This window comes from Arvicola amphibius, chromosome 4 (assembly GCF_903992535.2).
Source record: "Arvicola amphibius chromosome 4, mArvAmp1.2, whole genome shotgun sequence".
Classification (NCBI taxonomy): domain Eukaryota; kingdom Metazoa; phylum Chordata; class Mammalia; order Rodentia; family Cricetidae; genus Arvicola; species Arvicola amphibius.
The window spans coordinates 97,096,495-97,118,705 of record NC_052050.1 but is presented as its reverse complement, the minus strand read 5'-3'; the positions used below and the strand labels follow the sequence as shown (position 1 = coordinate 97,118,705).

Here is a 22,211-nt window from a genome sequence, read left to right as displayed (position 1 = left end):
GACTCAGACTTTTACCCCCCACCAGTCAAATGAACAAACACACACTGTGCCTCAGACTGAGTCCCTAGGCTTATGTTTCAGGATGGTGTTAATTTTACCAGATCAGACATTCCTGGTACCATAACACCTGGTATTCACTCTAAGTAAATGTTATCTATAGGAAGTGCTAACTACAGAAAGACAACATACACACTTGTATATCATTATACATACATACATTCTAAACTGCAGAAAACCCACAACAAATCCACAAAACAAAACGAAGGGTTTCCAAACTAAAAAGGTTTCAACCTTCAACACTAAGGAAACTTGTCCTAACTTACCAAGTAATCCTTTTTAAAGGTACCTTTCCAAAGACTGGAGTATCACTCAAGGTTAGAGGGCAAAGTCCCTGAGTTTGATCATCAGCATGCATATACACACACGCAAAATATATGCCTGTAATCTCAGCAATTGGGAAGGCTAAGGCAGGAGATTCCCTTAAGTCCAAAGTTCAAGACCATCCCGTTCTACACAACAAGCTCCAAGCCAGCCAAGTATGTACAGTGAGACCCTGTCTCCCAAAAAGAAGGCAGTAATAATTACAAAAGATATTGTTTGTTTCTCTTTTTATATTTTATAACGTATCATAATCATAAAGGCTTCATTGTCTGAGTGTGCCCAAGTCCTTCTTGTAAATCTCACTGTTTTTTCAAGACAAAAATAACTTAAAATTGAGAACATGATATCTTAAACCAAAATGCCAAGTAAGAGCAATAATTCCCACCAGTGCCAAAAGGGACACCAGACCCTACATGTATAGGCCTGAATCAAAACAGTATGTACTTTTATAAGAACCGCCTAAGCCCAATGGGTTGAAGTGTATTACAAAAGTCAAGATTGTCATGAAAATAATTTTTTGAATTATTGGTATAGATACCTTTGATTTTTAAGAATCAGTGTGGACCAGAGTTAGGAACCTACAAAGCCCACTTGTGTTATGAGATGATACAGAGTGAAGCTGTACTGGTAATGAGATTGAGTAAAGTTTGTTTTGATAACAAGCCTTACCTCTAGAATGTATGTGCCTTCCTACTCTGCACCCTAGCACTTATCTCCGTAACAACAACTCTAAAGGAACCTAAGGCTCCCCAAACAGCACTAGCTTGAACAGGAAAACTCAGAACCAACTTCTCTAGCTTGTCCACAGGAACCAAGCTCAAGAATTTAGCAAGTATAAACAGGCAAAAAAACAAAACAAAAACAATAAGACAGGGTTGAAGAGATAGCTCAGAGGTTAAGAGCATTGGCTGCTCTTCCAAAGGACCCAAATTTGACTCCCAGCACCCGTATGGTAGCAAACAACCATCTATAAATCCAGTTCCATGGGATTCAATGGCCATGCACACAAACGATACACAGACATACATGCAGGCAAAATACCTGTGTGTGTGTGTGTGTGTGTGTGTGTGTGTATGTGTGTGATATTTACAAAAATAAAAAATAAAGCTTTAAATTAAGTCTGTAGAATGATACCTGGAATTCACTACAAGCAAGGAGAAAAGCTGTAGTTGTCAGAACAAGAATATTTAGATAGAATCATGGAGGGATAGGTAGGTAAGCAACCTAGTTGGTTCTCATGTACTATCACATAGAAATCACTTTAATAAAGATGGTATTAGATATTAAGCACATTGCTCAAGGTTGCATAGGATATGTGGTCTACACATAAAAATTGTGCACTCTTCCTCTCACAGTAAGTCAAGGATACCAGAAGCTGGCCACCAAACATTTATCTTCAAAAACACTTATCCAGATTCACAGATAGGAGAATCCCAGACACACAAAATTTTAATGTTTCTTCTGAATTTTTTCTGAAATGATCTCAAGATCTTTCCCACCCACCTAAGTAAGCCCAGGGGTAAGGGGGAAAAATGAGTGACAGAAAAAGACACCCTAAAACTGTACATAGAGACAAGTATGCAGGAGAACAAATTTTAGAGCCAGATGGATCCCAAATAACCTATTCTATCACTTACGAACCTGCTCTACCACAACAAAATTAGCCTTTCTCCATCAATGAACAGAGCGGGTGAATATTAAATGAGGAACCTTTGAGCTTGGTGATACACAGTGTACTAACAAGCCCCAGGTCTGCAAACCTAGCACTTGAGAGGCAAAGGCAAGAGGATCACTAGCTAAAAATCCAAAGCTAGTCTGGTATACACAGTAAGCTCCGAACTAACAGGCTCCTCAGTGAGAACAAGCCATCAAAAGACAGACATCTTTTAGTAAATATACACAAAATAAAAAACTTTTTTTAGTATATGCCAAAGACTAGTTCTCAACAAGACCTGAACAAATCCACCACCAGTTGACATTCCAAGATCGATCAGGAAAATATCACAACAACAAAACCCTAAATAAAGACCTACTTGCTGCTGAGTGAAGGAGAATCAAATCTTCAATTCCAAGTGGTGAGTCTTAAACATATATAATATACATCGAGGTAAATGAATAGGTTATAGTTATTTATACATGTATATAAAACAGTAACTAAAAAAGTAAATTTGAGAGGAACATGGGAGGAGTTGGAGGGGGAAAATGGGGTGGAAATGATGTATATATAGTACTCTTGTATGAAGCTGTCAAAAAATTAATGTTAAAAAAAATGACTACCTCTCATGGTTTCATTCTCAGGACCAGCAAATTCTCAGTTGTTCTAATGCAAGATTCCTTTCCAAGAATGGTACACAGATCACTCCTCTTTCCAAAGGTTCTCAGTCCCCAAGTGCTGTTTACAGTCAATTCTAGACCTCTGTATTTATTCCTATGGTAAATTCAGAAGCACAATTAACCACATTCTTTGCTAGGTTCTATAAAAGCCAAAAGGAATGGCACAACATACCCTCAATAATCAGAAAAGTACAGCATCTGAACACAGTGAGACCCTGTTCAAGAAAAGCTTTAAAAAGGGAAAGTCAGGTGTAATGACACACACAATTCCAATACTATAGAGGCAGGAAGACCACCTAGATGCTCAAGGCCGCCTTTCTGCATATCTATATACTGAGTTGCAGGCCTATCAATATGTTCTAGTATGTTACTACTAACTACATTTAAAAACAAAAAGGCACATGCCTGTAAATCCTAGAATTTGAGAGGTAGTGGCCTAAGGACCAGGAGTTAAAAGAGTTCTAAGACAATCTGAACAGGAGACCCTGTCTTACAGTTTAAAAGAAATGAGGACAACAGACCAGATGTCATCATATACATCTGTATGTAATCCCAGCAGTCAAGAGAATGAGTCACAAAGGTCAAGAATTCAAATTCAGCCCAGCAGTGGTGACGCACGCCTTTAATCCCAGCATTCGGGAGGCAAAGGCAGGTGGATCTCTGTGAGTTCGAGGTCAGCCTGAACTACAAGAGCAAGTTCCAGGACAGGCTCCAAGAAAACCTGTCTTGAAAATCAAAACAAGAATTCAAATCTAGCCTGTATTAAAAATAATGATGAAAATAGAGAGAAATGGAGAAAAAAGGCTGTGTCACAAGTTACATGATCAGTGTAAACAGGTGGATAAAGAGATTTGTGAGACATAACAGTAGAGCTGGGATAGTGATTCCAAATCAAGGGTTTCTATTTGCCCTTGTAGGACCACAGAAAAATCTTAGGCAAAGCAATGACAAGGTTGGGAGGGTGGGAAGAAGAAAGATCATTCCAGTGGTTTTATAAAAGATAGTCTGGCACCTAAATCATGTCAGAAATAACAGCAATAGCAGATCACCCTAAGCCCAAACAGAGACCCTTCCACAAGCCTGCCCATAGCCAAGCTAAACTGTGAGATAGCCCTTTCTGCTGTTCCTCCTCCCAATTTTACACCACACCTAAGACAATAACAAATCATCCTATTGTTTGTCTCAACAGAAAATGGAAGTACTCTTCACCTCTCTCTTTCTAGAGAGTACACAAAATGCTTGCTGCATAGCGATATAGAGGAGATGGTATATATTTGCCGAGGTTAGTGTGAAATGTCAACTAATGTACAATTCAGTGGTACAGCACCTGCCTCGCATGCACAAGACCCTACGGTGAAGCCCTAGTATTCTGTAAGGAAAAAAAGGGAAATGTCATGTGTAGCAAATGCTCACAGGACACCCTGAAGGATGTGGACCAGAAGACAAAAACATTTAAGGGACAGCCAACAGAGTTCTAAATGACAAGTAGAGAGATCTGGTAGCTATAAGAGGCCCCTAAAGAGTCTACAGGAAGTGGCAGCTAGGGTTAGAGATCCTGTAAAATCTAATGTAGGTCAGTCAAGGAACCTGAGAAAAAGGTCAGAAATCCAAGTAGCAAAAGAGAACGAAACACCCTAAAAGAGAAAGGGTGTCATCAGAAAGGTTAGCAGAAAATAACCAAAGTACTCTAGGTATTTCTGGTCTACATGAATTATTGTTTACATAAAAAGATGAATGTGGTAGGCTGGAGAGATGGCCCAGTGGTTAAGAACACTGGCTGTTCTTCCAGAAGTGCTGTGTTCAATTCCTAGCAACCACAACCATCTGTAATGGGATCTGATGCCCTCTTCTGGCCTGCAGAGCACTCATACATAAAATATAAATTAAAAAAATTTAAAAGAAAAAGATTCTGAGAGAATCTCTCAGTAGATTTTCAGTGTTATTTTACGATAAGAATTAACCATGACAAAAAAAATCAATTAGCATGAGCCTATATATTTCATTTTCTGTGAATGTAACATCTAATAACTAAGGCCTATAGTACACAGAAAATAAGCAACATGCTACAGAAAAGTGCTCAAATAAAGCATGGGTTAGTCTTATAAGTCTTACATGTTGCTAACCACCATCACTTAGTTTTGACTGAAGTTGTTTGATAAGCATTAAATGGCGTATTTTTCTGGGCTATGGAATGAGACCTTCCCTTTAAAAAAATAGTAAGTGGTGGTGCATGCCTTTAATCCCAACACTCTGGAGACAGAACTCAATGAATTTGAGGTCACCCTGGTCTACACAGTGAGTAGGGGCCAGTAGGGCTGTGTAGAGAGCTATCCCAAAACAAAAAATAATCCTATATAGCAGTAGTTCTCAACCTTCCCAAATGCTGTGATCCTTTAATAGAGTTTCTCATGCTGTGCTACCCCCAACCATGAAATTATTTTGTTGCTACTTCTTAACTGTAATTTTGCTGTTATGAATCATAATGTAAATACGGTTATTTTTCAATGGTCTTAGGTGACCCCTATGAAACAGTGGTTGGGCCCCTAAAGGGTTGAGAACCACTGCTATAGTCAGCACAGCTTCTGTTATTAACAGCTACCTCCTTTCCTTTCCAGCCCGGGTAACAAGAGCCCCTCCCTGAGGCTAAGCTGTCAGCTCATGATGACCACATTCTACCACATACACTGGGAAGGCAGTGACCAAAACTGCAACATGTCAGAAGAGATGAAACAGGAGTTGGTAGAGTACACTGCTCAGGGGTTGAAGAAACCTAATATACAAAAGGATTGTGCCTCTGATCAAAAAGGAATCTGACAAAAAAAAAAAAGTACAACTCCATATGGCACTGCAGCATGCTCCTTGGGTTCTTCTGTCACATAATCACCTAAGGAACAAAACCCTTCACCTACTTGTACAGCCATTCTTCTGTTCAAATCTCATTAAAAGCATGGACTCTGCCAAACACTCAGTGATCCATCCATTAACAAGGACTGTATCCTAAAGCTCCCAATACATGAGACTGGAATTGTTAGTCTTGTGTTTCATTCAGGGCATCATCATCTGTACTAGTTTATTTTATAAAACAATCAGTAAAACAGCTTATGTCTATTTATTTTCTATTTCATACTTCTATACACCAGAATATTTTTCTTAGTCCACTCCTTAAAATATCTATTGGAAATATTGAAATAGAACCCACTTCTGATTGAAACTACCCAAATCTCACATTAAGCTGGTTCCCAGCTGATGAGGTTATCCCTGGGGGGGGGGGGGTCATCTTCTTTGACACTCCCCATCTACATGAAACACTCTGCAACCACCTCAATAGTCCCTGCTAATTTTTCCTCCCAATAACGAAAGACATTATGTGTGGACAGATGTTTTTGGTGGAGGTATTTATTGGGGGTAGAAGGGGTCCAGGAACTAATGAATACACTTAAGAGGGAAGTTGTCCCTTTCATAAAATGATGAAGAACATGATGTTTGCTTCCATTGCAAACACAAATTTCTGCCTCGCCATACTCTTTCCATTCCTCCTTGCTCTAAAATTTCATGAATTTAGACTCACCCTTCAATGAATCCAATGAAGTACTCCAAAAACTTGTAATCTGACTTTATATTTCAAAATTGACTATGCAAATAATTCACAAAAAACTCTGGTATCTCTATCCAATTAAGATGTTTCCAAATTAATCACCTTATGAGTTCAATACAAATCAGATAAGAATATCATAGTCATTTGTCTACCTTACCATTTAATTAACAATGCCCTCTTACTAATCCAAATACCCTCATTTAAACCTTCAATAAGACTAACCCTCTCCTCAGTAAACTGACAACCATTAGAACACAACATTCAAGTATAATTGTTTCTAAAAATTCTTTGAAGAGGCCCTAAAACTTTAACCCAAAACTCTTTTTAACTACATGACTTTAGAGGTACGAACCTGTCAAGGGTACACTGTTTCAAAAAATAAAAAATAAAAAATAAATAAATACACTCTGCTCAAATATGTACTGAATTAGTTATTTTACTGTAAATTCACCATAGGTCAAATTTATTTTTACTGGTTTTATACTTACATTTATTAATGCCCTCATAACTTAAGCATAAGTAATAGTCCTTTCTACAACTATATCTTACAAGACTCTCAAAGTTCAAAAAATAATAAATCATAGGTTGAACAAATTGGATCTGAAAAAAACACACTGGCACTTAGGATAAGAGTTCCCTCGTGGAATCTGGGCTGCCTTTTGCTGTATATATCCTGACACTATTAGCTAGCAAGCAAGGGTTGTTTTGTAAAACTGGCTCTGTAGGATACTAGTATGTAAGAAAAATATGAAGTATGAATTCAATCATAAGAAATGACAATGTTTGAGAGGAAACTATATCGCATGCTGTCATTCACTAAATCAATCTGACATATTATACACCTCTAATTGTTTTTCCAAATTTAAAAGGAAATATGTGACACACTAATACAGTAGGGGGGGAAAACTACCTAAATAGTAATAATATCAGAAAAGGTATGCAATCATAGGTATTGCATTCACATAAATTTCTTCTTGGAATAAGTGCTTTAACTAGCAAGTAAATCTGAAATGGCGTGGAGGGAGGCAGCGCTTTTCCAGCTCTCATCTTTTCACTAGGGATACAAGAAAGAAAGTAAATTAGAAATGGTTGCCAAAGGAAGTATGGTCTCTGGAGACATTAAAATTTCCAAGATATAGAAGCCATTTAGACATATCCCACTGTTTATTAGCAGGTTAGCCTTATTTTAAAGACCTATGACTGTTTCTATGGCCTAAAAATGTTAGCTGTCAACAGGATGCCTGACCTGACTCACTTCTACCTGGCTAGTCACCTGTTTGATCATGTGTCCATCTTGATTTCAAACAAATCTTCATTGGTTGCTGTCATTTTTTCACAGCAGTTTAACATGTCACAGAGTATATAGCCCTCTCTATTTCTTATGGAAGTCTGTAGTAGACAGTAACAACAGCAAATTTATCACTGAGAACATTTCCCTATCTCTCTAATACACAAGAACACACATCTGCATGACAGATCTGGCCTGGGAAATAGTGATGACTTGGCCATTGACAATACCTCTCACAATCCTATCCACCTAAACAATAAAGGTTTGAGGGACAGCAGCAGAGGGAGTATGACTTCTCCAACCTCTTTCCCCTGGGCTACCAACTCACTCTCTATACTAGATAACCAAAGGTGTTAAATGTAGTCCCTGTTTTCCATGATAACAAATTCAACAATTCCTGTCTTACTTGACTATCATGGACCAAGCACTCCAAGCAACTGTAACTAATAAAATTCTTAAGACACAAGTACTTTCCCCTTGATTCAAAAGGACTAAGAAAACATGTATAACATGTGGGTGCAAAACAAGAAATTCTAATCAGTAGGTGGGTGCAAAACAATGAATTCTAATCAGTGGTGCAGAAATAATTACTGTAATACTAATAAGCTCAAACTAACCCGTCAGAAGGGCTGCCAATGTATGCTTGTAGCTTGCATTATATTTCAACACTTCTAGAACCAGTATTTACTATAATATAGACAAAAACAGACAATATATCTGGACCTAACCCTAAACATGAAAATGGGTCCACAGGCACACTCTTAACCATTTTCCAAAGAAATATGTTTAAACGGCTTTACCATGCAGAGCTATGGCTTCCCGGAAGGGTTGCAAATCAGTCTCTACAGATGAGCTAGTTTCCGTTGAAGTAGCTCTGTTAGGGGACACTACAGTCAGTCTTGGGGGAGCTCTAGAGTTCCGTGGTGGAGGAACCTTTCCACACAGGAAGCTGATCAAATCTTCTCTACGAATAGTTCTTCTGCGCTTTTTAACCCAGGCCAGCACATCCTTATTGCGTCGCTGATAACCAATCTGAATTCCAATATCAAAACTTCTCTGATGGGTATCCACGCTTTCTATTAGAAATAAAAAGAAAAGAAAATATACAGTTATCATCACAGTTGTACTATATTTGCTCCTAAAGAAACCCACTTTGCACATTAACCAAAATGAATAAGCTATGAGCAGTCTTTTAATCCAAAATATACCATAGTAATGTTTAAAACATTAAACATTTAATCTTCTAAGTCTAAATTCTAAGTCTAAAGTTCAAGACATAATTCTAAACCTTACTTCCACAACCCCTGCCAAAAAGATAAACACTGCATACAAAAATGGAGGAACTGTTTTTCTTTAGCCAAAGTAACTTGTCAAACTTTAGCCTATTTTAGAGTAGTAGGTATTAACTTGATAAATGAAGACACTTATCCACTCTTGAATGAGTCCTATTATTATTATTAATATCATCATTAATATTAATAGTAACATTAAAATTCATGTTAATAATATTAATGAATAAAATTAATATTGATATTAATAAATTAATATTGATAAAATAATTAAAGTTAATATTAATAAATAAAAATAATATTAATGGTATAATGTGTGTCAATATTGTGATAATATAAATAAAATTAATGTTGATAATATTAATGATTAATATTATTATTATTAATGTGCCCGTATTAGAAGTAAGCCAAAAGACCCCACTTACTACCCTCAATATATTTGCAGTCTGCTTACAACCAGCATATTTTTGTAAGTCATAACCATTCCCTTGCCTTAAATTTCCCCAGATGAGCCTCCCATTGTATACTGAAACTCAGTTCAGCAAAATAAACCCAGGCATTCAGTTTTTCTATGTAGTTAGAAACAATTTCTTTTGAAGTCTGAGCTAGTAGAACACATGGAGTATATTTTATTTTAGGAGACAAGATCTCACTATGTACCCTCGCTGGCCTCAAACTACATAGTAGCCTCTAACAGGAAAAAAGAAAAATCATAAAACAAAGATGTTTGTCCCACTAAGACAAATCATCCAGACATCAGAGATCCCAAGGTGAATAAATCTAATTTAAAACAACAACAAAGCAGTAATAGTAGTTAAATAGGGCAAAGACTAGCTTAGCATGCAAGTCTTGGCCTCAATCCCGTTTTCATGGTCAAGAGTACAGGGTGACAAGAGTAGGAGGTAGCTTGTTCATTCCTGGCCACTCAGACCCTACTGCTTGGCCAATGACTCTAGCATATTCCTAGCAAGCTCTTACATATTAAATTAGCCCATTTCTATTATTTTATATTTTACCACAAGGCTCGTGGCCTACCAGCAAGATTCCAACTAATAGCATGTGTCTTTTCCCTCTGGTTGCTACATGGCGCCTTCTTTCTCCCAGCACTCAGTTTAGTATTCCCATCTACCCCTCTTCTGCCCTGCTATAGGTCCAAAGCAAAGAAATCCCACATGACAGTTGTATAAGCAGGACTCTGCAACAAGACTTTCTCTGTAGTAGATGGCAAATCTTGTACACTCTTTAATCACAGAACTCTGGAGGAAGAGGCAAGTGGATATCTATGATATCGAAGTCAGCCTGGTCTACAAAATGAGTTCCAGGGCCAAAGACCAAAGAGTTCCTATCTTTAAGGAAAAAAAGAAAAAAAGTGGAATAACAACTGGAATAGGTCTAGTCTCAGAGTGTCTCTCTCTCTCTCTCTCTCTCTCTCTCTCTCTCTCTCTCTCTCTCTCTCTCTCTCTCTCTCCCTCCCTCCCTCCCTCCCTCCCTCCTTCCTTCCTTTTGGTTTTCCGAGACAGGGTTTCTCTGTAGCTTTGGAGCCTGTCCTGGAACTCACTCTGTAGGGCTGCTGGCCTCAAACTTACAGAGATCCACCTGCCTCTGCCTCCTTAGTGTTAGGATTAAAAACATGCGCCACCACCGCCCGGCTAGGTCCAGTCTCTTAAAATGTAAGTTCAAACAGGCTAAATAGATGCCTCAGCAGATAACTTACTGCTCTTACACAGGAGCTTTGCTCAGCACCCACAAGGTGGTCCAAAACCCATCCCAGTACTCAGAGGCAAGAGGATCTCTGGGAGTTCGAGGCCATCCTGGTCTACAGAGCAAGCTTCAGTACAGTCAGTACACAGCCCTTGCTTTTAAAAACCAATTCCCAGCAACCACTTGGTGGCTCACAACCATCTGTAATGAGATCTGGCACCCTCTTCTGGCCTGCAGGCATACATGTAGACAGAACACTATATACATAATAATAAATCTCTAAAAAAAAATCAAATACCAAAAATTCCAAACCGTTATAACTCTGAGAAAGCAGATGAGTCTAATTTCAGATATAAAACGCAAGAGTGAGATCATTTCTCCATTATCACTTCTAGAATCCAAATCACCATCAACCAAATCAGTATCTGCTGCTTTCTCATTTCCTCAAAAATAAGAATAGACATGAAGTCCATCTTAAAAGAAGACAGTATTCATGAAGGTTACACACACAGCACTTTTCAACTCTTAGAGGAAAAATGGGAAAGGCATCCTTAAAAAGTAGATAAACCTCAGATGAAGTCGAAAAGCTCTATTGAGAGTTCGAGTAATTCTGAAAGAGCTGAGCAGTCTGTTAAGAAAATCAAGCATCATCCCTTGGGGCCAAAGAAAAATATAAAATCCAAGCAATCAGGTTTTTAGAAAACCCACCCACTGTCTCAAAAAGAAGTAAAAAAACAAAAACAAGACAAAACAAAACAATTGCAAGAGTTGGAGAGATGGCCCAGTGATGACACTGGCTGCTCTTCCAAAAGTCCTGAGTGTAATTCCCAGCAACCACATGGTGGCTCACAACTATCTATAATGAGATCTGATGCTTTCTTCTGGCATGCAGGTATCCATGCAGAACACTCATACATAAAGTATAAATAAGTAAAATTAAAAAAAGAAAAGAAATCTGCTCTACTTAAAGGAATGCTTTTCTTTATTTCTCCTAACCAGAGAGGTTTGTGCTTAAGAAAATGGGGAAGATTTATCTTTCAAAAATAAGTTAAATTTAATAACAGAACTTAAACACTGTTTTGATGAACACATCTGCACCTGTAGGCTTCAGATCTCTTATTCAAAAACCCAGGGCATAAAAATTGTGGGATAGTCCTATGTCCAGAACTAGTTTACCAAAATCAAAGTCATTACTGGAAAAGGACCATAAACCTCAAGGTAAAACTTCAGAGCAAACTGCCAACCCACCCTTTAACCACAATACACGCCCTTATTACTTGAGTCACAGTGAACAATCCATGCTTTATTAAAAAAAAAAAAATGCTTTCCAAATAGAGAGATTTTTAAAGTCTGGATTTCTTAGAACAGCAGTGGCATGCACTAGAAACAATCTATGCAGCACCTTCATACATAATTCACAGAGCCAAAATTCATCAGGGTTTTGGTGCTCAGATCCTGCACATGCTATATCCATATTCTGCCACTGAGTACATCAGTCCTTTAATGTTTTTTCTTTTAATACAAAACTTTGTGAGTCAGCAAAGCAGGTATCCCAATTGAGGAACTGGAACTGAGACTCAAAGGGCCTATCCAAAGCTAGGTTAAGAGGCAGAGTTCCAAAAATCCACTTCTTCAATTTTAAATAAATAAATGAGTCAAGTCTTCTTTGCAAGCCTAAGATACAATACTAAATCAAAACAACACTTCTAAAGAAAATTGCTAGCCACAAAATACTGGAATTTAAATTTACAATGACCATCTAGAATTCAACAAATAGGAAAAACAGATATTTAGGTTTTGATTTTTAGAGAGGGTCTCATTAACCCAGGATGACCTGCAATGCCATTCACTTATAACAAGAATGGCCTTAAATTTCTTATCCTTTTGCCTCCATCTCCTGAAAGCTGGGTTTACTGGCATATGCCACATGCCTCATTTATGATGTGTTATATTTGATCCGGGACCACTGAGCATGCTAGACAAGCATTTAACTAACTGAGCTACATCACCAGCACCAAAGTAATGTTTATATAAGGAACATAAGGATCTGGGTTAAAAGTCAAAATGAAGTTTTCCAATTATTTTAGGAACACAACTCTCCTGTAGTCCCTAAGAAATTAGTACCAAAAATTAAGAATTTCTTTTTCACTTCCTATGTGCTTTCCTAATCTTCACCCAGAACAAAAGATAGGTACCAGGAGAGAATCACAGCAGCTACTTATGGCTATAAGCATCCCTGTCCTGGGGGCTGGAGAGATGGCTCAGAGGTTAAGAGCATTGACTGCTCTTCCAGAGATCCTGAGTTCAATTCCCAGCAACCACATGGTGGCTTACGACCATCTATAAAGGGGTCTGGTGCCCTCTTCTGGCCTGCAGATATACACACAGACAGAATATTGTATACATAATAAATAAATAAATATTAAAAAAAAAAAAAGCATCCCTGTCCTTCCCTCCTCCCTAAATTACTCCGAGTTTTTGTCTGGATAACTATGTGTTGAACAAAGTTTTCTCCACATTTGGTAGAGGAACAGAACATGTAACTTAGTCCTAAGCAACTAACTTGTATAATCCCATACCTAGCTAGGTGTGCTAATTCTCAATAAGCCATTCAATCCTAGACAAGAATTCTATAGCAAGTTAGTATAAGCTCTTCTACATTTCAAAGTAGCACTAACATAAAACCAAGCTCAACACAAAACTATAGATATGGACATAAGTCACACACATAAACAAGGAAAGAAACACAAAGCAGGTCACCAAATCAAGTTATTCCTATATACAGCCTACAACTTAGGAGATCAATTGGTCCACACCACAGCCAACTTATTCCTTTTACTTAGATGTATATGGACACAAGCTCAGGTCGGGATAACCGTAGTAGTCAACACTTCTGCCTTATGATCGCAAAGAGCAAACTCAGGTCCTCAGACTTGGGAACAAGCACCTTTAACAACTGAACCTGACCTGAAAATGCTTGTATCCTATAAAATTTACAGACAGAATGGTGGCAAACACCTGCAATCCTAACACTTGGGAAGTCAAGGCAAAAGAACTACAGCAAGTTTAGGGCCAGCCTGAGCTGCATGGTGAGTTCCAAGAAATCCTAAAATATTTGTTATATAGCAACATCTTGTCTCAAAAAGAAAAGATGGCAAAATAATAAAAAGCTTCAAAGCTTGGAACTGTTTACAAGAGAGTCACAGACCTTTACCATCTACTCCAGGCAGAACACTTTCTCTGACTATTGTTATAGGCACTCCCAACGTGTACCAGATTTTCATTATGCCCATTCACCTTTGGAGTACAGATAACAGGTTAAGTCCAAACTGAATTGAAATGATTGTTAGAAACAAGATGTGAGGGGTGGTGGTGGTACACACCTTTAATCCCAGCACTCAGGAGTCAGAGGCAAGCAGATCTCTTTGAGTTCGAGACAGTCTGGTCTACAATTGAGTTCCAGGACAGCCAGAACTACACATAGAGAAACAGAAACCACGTCTTGAAAAACCAAAGAGAGAGAGAGAATGTAACATGAGATTTATTTAATTTGTTTGTTAAAAAAAGGAATGCACACTGCACAAAGTTTATTGACATATGCAACTTTAGAAGACAAAAAAAATACTAGAATTAGTCTTTTTCGTATTAAGCACTTTGCACTATGCAAAATAATTGAAACAGTTAAAACCTAATCACCAGCACTGTCAACATTTGAATACCCCCTAAATGCCAAACACAAAACGAAGAGCTTGTGCTGTAGCAGATTCTGAAGCATGAAGCTTACCTATCCTTCTTCAATACTACTAAGCAGATACACAACAACTCAAAGTATGCAGTATCAAGAGAAAGCTCTCAATGTGACAGACTTCCAACTAACCCATGCTTCAAAGACAACTTATAAAAAGTAGAGGTAGGAGGGGTCTAAAGTGGTGTCACAGTGTTAAAAGCACTTGTTCCTCTTACAAAGAACCCAGATTTTGTTCCCAGAACCTATATGCTAATTCAAAATCATTTATACCTCCAGTTCCAGAAGTTCTGACGCCCTCTTCTGACTTCCACAGACACCAGGAACACACATGGTGCACATATATGCTAGCAAAACACTCATAAAACTTTTTAATCTTTTTTAAAACTATAAATAAATAGAAGTAAAAAAAAAAACCCGGGTAGTGGTGGCACACATCTTTAATCCCAGCACTGGGAAGAGGCAGGTGTAATCCAGAGAAACCCTATCTCACAAAACTAATTTGAGAGAGAGAGAGAGGGGGGGGGGGAGGAGAGAAAACAGGAGGGAAGGAGGGAGGGAGAAAGGAAAGGAAAGGAAAGGAAAGGAAAGGAAAGGAAAGGAAAGGAAAGGAAAGGAAAGGAAAGGAAAAAAAATAACTGACCAGGAATGCAGGCACACAACACTTATAATCAATCCCTGCACTTGGGAGGCCGAGGCAGGACTGCCACAATTTAAGACAGCCCAGGGCCACATAGCACATAAGACAGTGTAACAAAAAACAAAACAGAGGGCTGGAGAGATGGGTCAGTGGTTAAGAGCACCGCCTGCTCTTCCAAAGGTCCTGAGTTCAATTCCCAGCAACTACATGGTGGCTCACAACCATCTGTAGTGTGATCTGTGCCCTCTTCTGGCTTGCAGGCAGAGTATTGAGAATATTGTATACATAATAAATAAATCTTTAAAAATTGGAGCTGTGAAATGTAACTCAGCTGACAGACTAGTTTAATACCCAGCATGGAATAAACTGACTTTGATAACACAAGTCTGTTGTCCCAGGAAGGTGGATGATCTCAAACTCAAGGTCATCAACAGCTAAAAAGCAAGCAGGAGGCCAGGCTAGACTAGAAACAATGGTGGGGAGGGGGGAGATTTGAGAAATGGTTCTTTGTGGTTCTGAAAGGTTAATAAACAGGGCACCAGCTCCCAGCCCAGACTAAGTGTTCTATAAGGCACCCAGGCTAACCTTGTCCTGAATGACAACCACCAGTCCAATCTTAAGAAGTTATTGTTCCCCAAGCCAAAGAAGAAATTCAGAGACATGATAGCATGTCTATGATCCTAATAGTTGGGCATACTGGAGACAAGCCTAAGCCACACAGCAAGAACACTGCCTCGAAAAAAAAAATTATGCAATACCTTCCTAATGAGGAACCAAGAGACCAAAATGGAAACATGTCACCCAAGGAAATGAGGTAGATGAGAAGCAGACACATGGCAGATCGCTGCATACTGGGTTCCAGATCCAGCAGCACCACTACCCTCAACAAAGGTTGAGCACTGTTATTTCCCAGGTACCCACCACACCTACCCAGAATGGAACAACCACTTCACTTCCTTTAGTTGAAGACATAAAATTACTATACCAAGGAACCAACAACATTTAAGGCATGCTGTTCTCTTTGGAATGATCTTTTGGAAACCAGTCACCTGAATTTGCTTGCCTCACCCACCAAAAGCAGCAGATAATTTGGGAGATCTGGCATAAAAGGTCCAGGGTCTCTCATCAACAAGCCATATTTGCAATCCTCTTTCTGAGGCAGGGTCTCACTGTGTAGCCCAGGTTGACATGAAACTTGCCACCTTCCTTCCTCAAAATTCCCAAGTAAGGCAGGATTCACAAGACAGTATCACCAAGGCCTGCCCTATCACTCCATTTTCTTGAACTGTGTCCTCAACGGGGAGACAAAACTAACTTGCTTTTCTTTTCCAAATCCTTCAGGCCATATCCCAACTAAACCACCACAGCAAGCTCAATTTTTCAAAAGCTTACTGACAATTAAAAAGATCCCTGAGGGTCAGTGAATGGGTTCAGCAGGCAAATGTCCTTGCCACTAAGCCTGATGACCTGGGTTTGATGCATGTTTGAGAGAACCAACTCCCAAAAGTTGTGTCCTTTGATTTCTGCACACACATGCAACACATACTAAGTAAATAAATATAACTTGAAAATATTTTGTGCTTCTCTTTTACTCTGCCATGGTGCACCATACCCAACTCTGCTTCTCATCCTGTCTTCTCACAAGACTTTCAGAATCAAAGGAGCCCTGACCAAGAAACAAAAGCATAATTGTCCAGTTCCTCAAAGGATTCAGATGAAAACAGCTAACAAAATCAGGTATTACTCCAAGACACTAGAGGAGAACGAAGCTGGGTCTGTAAGGATTCACACAATGGTAAAACTGAGGCTTTAGTCTGAATCATGGTCACCCATCATCAATCCTACCAGACTGCAGTTCAACATTTCTAACTTGGAGACTTGGTCATGTCTAAATCAGGGACATAGTTTGTCTAAATAAGAAGACATAGAGCCTTCCAGAAGAAGGACCTCTTTTAAAAAAGGGGGGGGAGGGGCAGTAAATTATTCCAATACTCAAGTTCAAGGCCATCTTGGGCTACATAAGGAGACACTCAAAGAAATTAACAAGCAAGCAAATAAGCATGTCCCCAAAGACCCTTTTGTTAAGAGTTCTACCGCAACTCTGATCTTCCTGTGAGCTCAAATCAAAGAATTACCAAGGAGCACCACTCTTCCCTGCCTGAAAAATAAGCCATTTTTATTTTATCATATGCTTGATTACATTAAATACATGAGAACACCGCCCACTTAAGAGAAACCCTCCAAAGTCTGTCTTCCTGTCAATCAGTTAACATTTAAGTAGATCATCAGAACTGTGAACAATCTGACTTAAATTTTTAGTGTTGAATTTACTTGTGACATTACTTATTTTACCGGTTCTATTTAAGATAGTCAAATATTTTTTTAATAATTTATTCTTACTTTATGTGCATTAATGTTTTTCCTGCATGTGTGTCTGTGTGAGATGGTGTTAGATCCCCTGAAACTGGAGTTACAGGCAGTTGTGAGCAGCCATGTGGGTGATGGGAATTGAACCCAAGTCCTCTAGAAGAGCAGCCAGTGTCCTTAACCACTGAGCCATTTCTCTAGCTCCCAGATAGCAAAATATTCTTAAATTGTATTCCTGTTCTATAGTGGTCACACTCTGAAAAGGTGGGAGTGTGTGAAAGTACAATATTATTCACCCTCCTTATAACAAAACTAAGGAGTTGAAAATATCTAATTCCACACAAAATCTATACATTCCTGTGAGGTAAAAAGCATATTTTATTTAACAGGACACTTATTAGTATCAATTCACACTGACAATCCAGGAACTACATGTCCTACTGAAACAAAAGCAATGCTTCTCAAGAAGTTTTCTAAACCAAGAAAACTTACCTGTTTGGAAACAAGAGTCTCACCTATAGAGCCCAGGCTGGCCTTGAACTCAGTGACCCTCCTACCTCCTACAGGGATTGCAGGCCTTTGCCACAACGTCCAGCAATAAGCATTTCAAATGAAGTAATCAACTAAAAATTATTTTAGCCTGGAGAGGGTGGTGGTGCACACCTTTAATCCCAGTACTCTGGAGGCAGAGGCAGACAGCTAGATCTCTGAGTTCAAGGCCAGCCTGGTCTACAGAGTGAGTTCCAGGACATCCAGGGCTGACATAGGAAAACCGTGTTTTGAAAACCCAAAAAAAAAAAAAATTATTTCGGAATACAACGAATTTTGGTTTTTTGTTTGTCTGTTGTTCGTGGTGGGTTTTTTGTTGGTTTGTTTTGGTTTTGAAATACAGGGTTTCTCTGTGTAGTCCTGGTTATCCTGGGGCTCACTCTGTAGACCAGACTGGCCTTAAAATCAGAGATTCGTCCGCCTCTGCCTCTCCATTACTGGGGTTAAAGGTGTGCACCACACCCAACCCCATCTTTTAAAGAGAAGTTCTAGCTTTAATCCTGGAGGGACCTATTAGTACATGCACCAGCACCAAATCATGGGACGTCACATCAGAAAGTAATATGGCTCAGGCCAGGGACCCAGCAACCAGAAAAATATCTTCCCTTTCAGACAAAAACTACTAAAGCAAAAAGTAATAAGCCTTAGTTTTCAGGATAACAGAATTATTACTCTACAACATAAAAGAGTTTGGGAGAACATAGTGGCAGGTACACGCCTTTAATCCCACCACTTAGGAGGCAGAGAGGCAGACCTCTGAGTTCCAGGCCAGTCTGATCTACACAGAAAGACTGTCTCAAAAAAATAAAGCAAAAGCCGGGCGGTGGTGGTGCACGCCTTTAATCCCATCACTTGGGAGGCAGAGGCAGGTGGATCTCTGTGAGTTCGAGACCAGCCTGGTCTACAAGAGCTAGCTCCAGGACAGGCTCTAAAGCTGCAGAGAAACCCTGTCTCGAAAAACCAAAAAATAAATAAATAGATAGATAAATAAATAAATAAATAAATAAAGCATTGAGCTATTAATACCCTACAATGTGAACTTGATGTAGCTATTTTATATGTATATAGCCATCAGGTTGCCAGGGACTGGAGGGGAAGATATATTCTATTTACTAATAGTGTATGTGTCAAAATGAAATGGCACATTTTTAAAAGGTGATTTTATTGTATGCAAATTATACACTAAGGAATTAAAATTTGGTAAAATTTTAATTTAAGTATTAGTTCTAAATTCTGTTTCTATTTAAACCATGAGCTATCCAAAGAGAATGCTCAAGACCCACAAGCACCAACAGATGCTAAAAATCAATTTTTTCAGTAGTCAAACTTATAAAACTTGGGCTAGGGTTGTGACTCAGCAGCTATCTAACTGCCTAGCATTTTTGAGGACCCTGGACTCCATTCCTAACACTCTGCCCTAAAACTTAAACCCAGCTATATAAAATCAAAGCTGACCAGTAATCATGTAAACTGTTTCTAGCAGGGCATGGAGGTGTACACCTATAATCCAAGCACTGGAGAGACAGGCTGGAGAACCACAAGTTTCATGCCAGCCTAGACTACAAAGTGAAAGAGACCCTATCTTACAAAAGCAAAAAGGTCAATAAATAAGCGGTTTCTGTTTCTTCAGTAAGACTGGACTATAAGTTTCTCGTTCCCTAAATTAACATTACAGTTAACAGTTCTCAAAATTACTGTCCCTTCAAGCTGCCAAGTATACTCTAAAACTCTTACAAAATGCTGACATTAAGAATCTGACACTCACCAGGCAGTGGTGGCACACCTTTAATCTAGCACTCAGGAGGCAGAGGTGGACGGATCTCTGAGCTCAAGACTAGCCTGGTCTATAGAACAAGTTCCAAGAGAGGTTACAAAGCTACAGAGAAATCCTGTCTCCAAAAAAACAAAACAAACAAAACCACCACAACAAAAAGATCCTGACACTAAAGATGTTCCATAATCTTCCAACCTAAATTATTATTTGCTGAACTGCACAAATTTCTATTATCATTACTGGATTTTTAAACATTTGAAGCCTTTGACTAAATCCAAATTAATTTTATCACAAGAATATTCCCAAAGCTGTAACAATGCAGTCAAATCTACTGTTACCAAGAGAACAATGGCAAGACCTATACACCTTCAATCAGATCTGAAAATGAACTCCAAAAAAGCACCAAACACAAAGCCATTTAAAACTCTCATTCAGACATCAGCAATTTACAGTCAGTTACAAAGTAGTTTTGAAAAAGATCTGATGAACTTGCTACAGACAGGGCAGCATGCACAACTCTAAACCAAACAGCAAGAGTTCACTGAATGCTCTCAAACTACCATGCTCCAACAGGCCAGATTCACAAATCTTCCAAGGGCCGGTGATCCCGTTTTTTTTTTGTTTTGTTTTTTTTTTTTTTTAAACACACCTTTCCTCGAAGCCTTTTCCAAAAGAACAACACTCACCAGTGTTCCACTGCATCTCAATCAATCTCAGCACTTTGAAGACTGGGTAAATTAAGTCCTTGCTAAAGGGTAGGTGCTGGGGATATCTCAAGACACTGCAGAATAATCAGCAGCCTCTACATATCACATGGCAACAGCAGACCCCTCTCACTGATGACAACTAAGTGTCCCTCAGACACTGTCACATGTCCCCCAAGGGAGAAGGCGGAGGACTGTCAAAAATTGCCTCTAGACATCTAACCAGAACACCAATGATAACCTCAATGTGCAAAGCATTCAAGGTTAGCAGAAGCTAGACTTGAGAACAGAAAACACACTCAGAACGTCAGCCGAACGTCAATCCGAAGCGGCCCGTCCTTCTTCCCTTCCCCCTTCCCCTGGCAATGCAGCAAGGTTATCTTTACCTTTGTAGAGGTTGGTGACGGCGGTGGCTGCGTTTTGGAAGGGGACCCAGAGAGAAAGTCCTGGCTGCTGACACACTCGGTCTGGAAATAAAAAGGGGGGGAAAAACAATAGGGGAGATAAAAAGACACACACAAGGACACAGAGAAAGAAGAGAATGTTATTTGGGCGTCAGTCCCTCCGCAACGGCCATATTAGGTTTCGCCATTTTCTTCGGGGTTTGGGGATCCCAAAAGAGCGTGAGACCGGAGTTACTGGGTCGGGGAGGGGGAACCTGACATCAGCGAAGCCGGAGCTGCAAACGCGGCTTGGCAGGCGCAGGGAGGCGCCCCTCGCAGTCTCCGCCCCGAGGCCGACTCGGGGCACAATAGGGCCGCCCCACCGCCTCCTTCGCCATTTTGTGACAGGGACTCCTCCCCTATCCCCTCGATCCGGCCGGGGACACCCGGACCGGTATGTGGGGACCACCCTCCAGGGGTACTCCAAGTCGGGGGTCTCCCCATCTCTCATCGTCGTTCCCCCTCCCCAGGGCCGCTCTTCCGTCGGCGTCGTGCGAGTCGGATGGCAAGGGGTCCGCGACGCGGCCGTCCCCTCCCCGCCGCCGAGCTGTCCCCGCAGGGTGCGGGGAGCGACCGGGCCCCGGGAAGCGAGCCGGGAGCCGGGCGGAAGGGCAGCTCCGCAGGCCGGGGCGGCGCCAAGATGGCGGCGCGGCCTCACCTTTGTAGAGCTGAGCCACGGCAGTGGCCGAGTTCTGGAAGAGATGCCACAGCTTCTGCTGCTTGTGCTCGGGCTGCGCGGCGGCCGCCGCCTCCTCCTGCAGCTCGGGGGACAGCTGCTCGTCTTGCTCGGCCTCGGCCAGGCACTGTCGCTCCCACTTGGAGAACCAGTGCTCGGGCCCGTGCTCCTGAATCTCCGCCTCGCCCTCCTCCTTCCGCTCCTCCATCCTCCGCGGCCTCCCGCGGCCTGGCCGCCGCCGCCGCGTCCTCCTCAGGCGGGGCCCCCGCGGGAGCGTCGTCGTCAACAAGCCCGGGAACAAGGGGCCCGGCGGCCGGCCCAGGCCTCTGCTGCAAGCCCCGCGGAGCCGGCGCCCGCCCCGCACAGCCCGGAGCCTCTGCCCCCCTGACCCCGCTCGAAGGCTCCGCACCCTGCCCTGGCCTCGCCCGCACCCCTCTACCGCCCGCCCACGGCGCCCCGACCTCGCTCCGACCCCCGCCGCTCTACACCCGGCGTTCCCCGGCCGGCCTGCAACGCCGAGCCCACCCCGAAGACTGAGGAACGTCGTCGACGGCGGCGGCGTCTACGCCTCTGCGGCGACCGGGCCCCGCCCTCCCCCGCCCACATGCTGACTGGAAAGCGCCGCCCACTGGGCCAGCGGCAGCCCCGGGAGGAGGCGGTTGGGGCGCGCCCGCCGTCTGCCTTCCCCATTGGCCCGCTGCAACGGGCTCCGCGTGCCGGCCCCT

General features: G+C 41.0%; 1 protein-coding gene across 1 annotated transcript in view; it reads right to left on the bottom strand.

The window, feature by feature from the left end:
* The window catches only part of C4H16orf72 (chromosome 4 C16orf72 homolog), a 30,524-nt gene extending 8,620 nt beyond the window's left edge, over nucleotides 1-21,904 (bottom strand). The window contains exons 1-3 of the mRNA XM_038328993.1: nucleotides 21,469-21,904; nucleotides 20,754-20,834; nucleotides 8,399-8,674 (exon numbers count right to left, since the gene is read on the bottom strand). Coding sequence (XP_038184921.1) covers nucleotides 8,399-8,674; nucleotides 20,754-20,834; nucleotides 21,469-21,694 — 583 coding nt within the window. The 5' untranslated portion in view covers nucleotides 21,695-21,904. The remainder of the gene's footprint in view (nucleotides 1-8,398; nucleotides 8,675-20,753; nucleotides 20,835-21,468) is intronic.
* Between the last annotated feature and the right edge of the window lie 307 nt (nucleotides 21,905-22,211).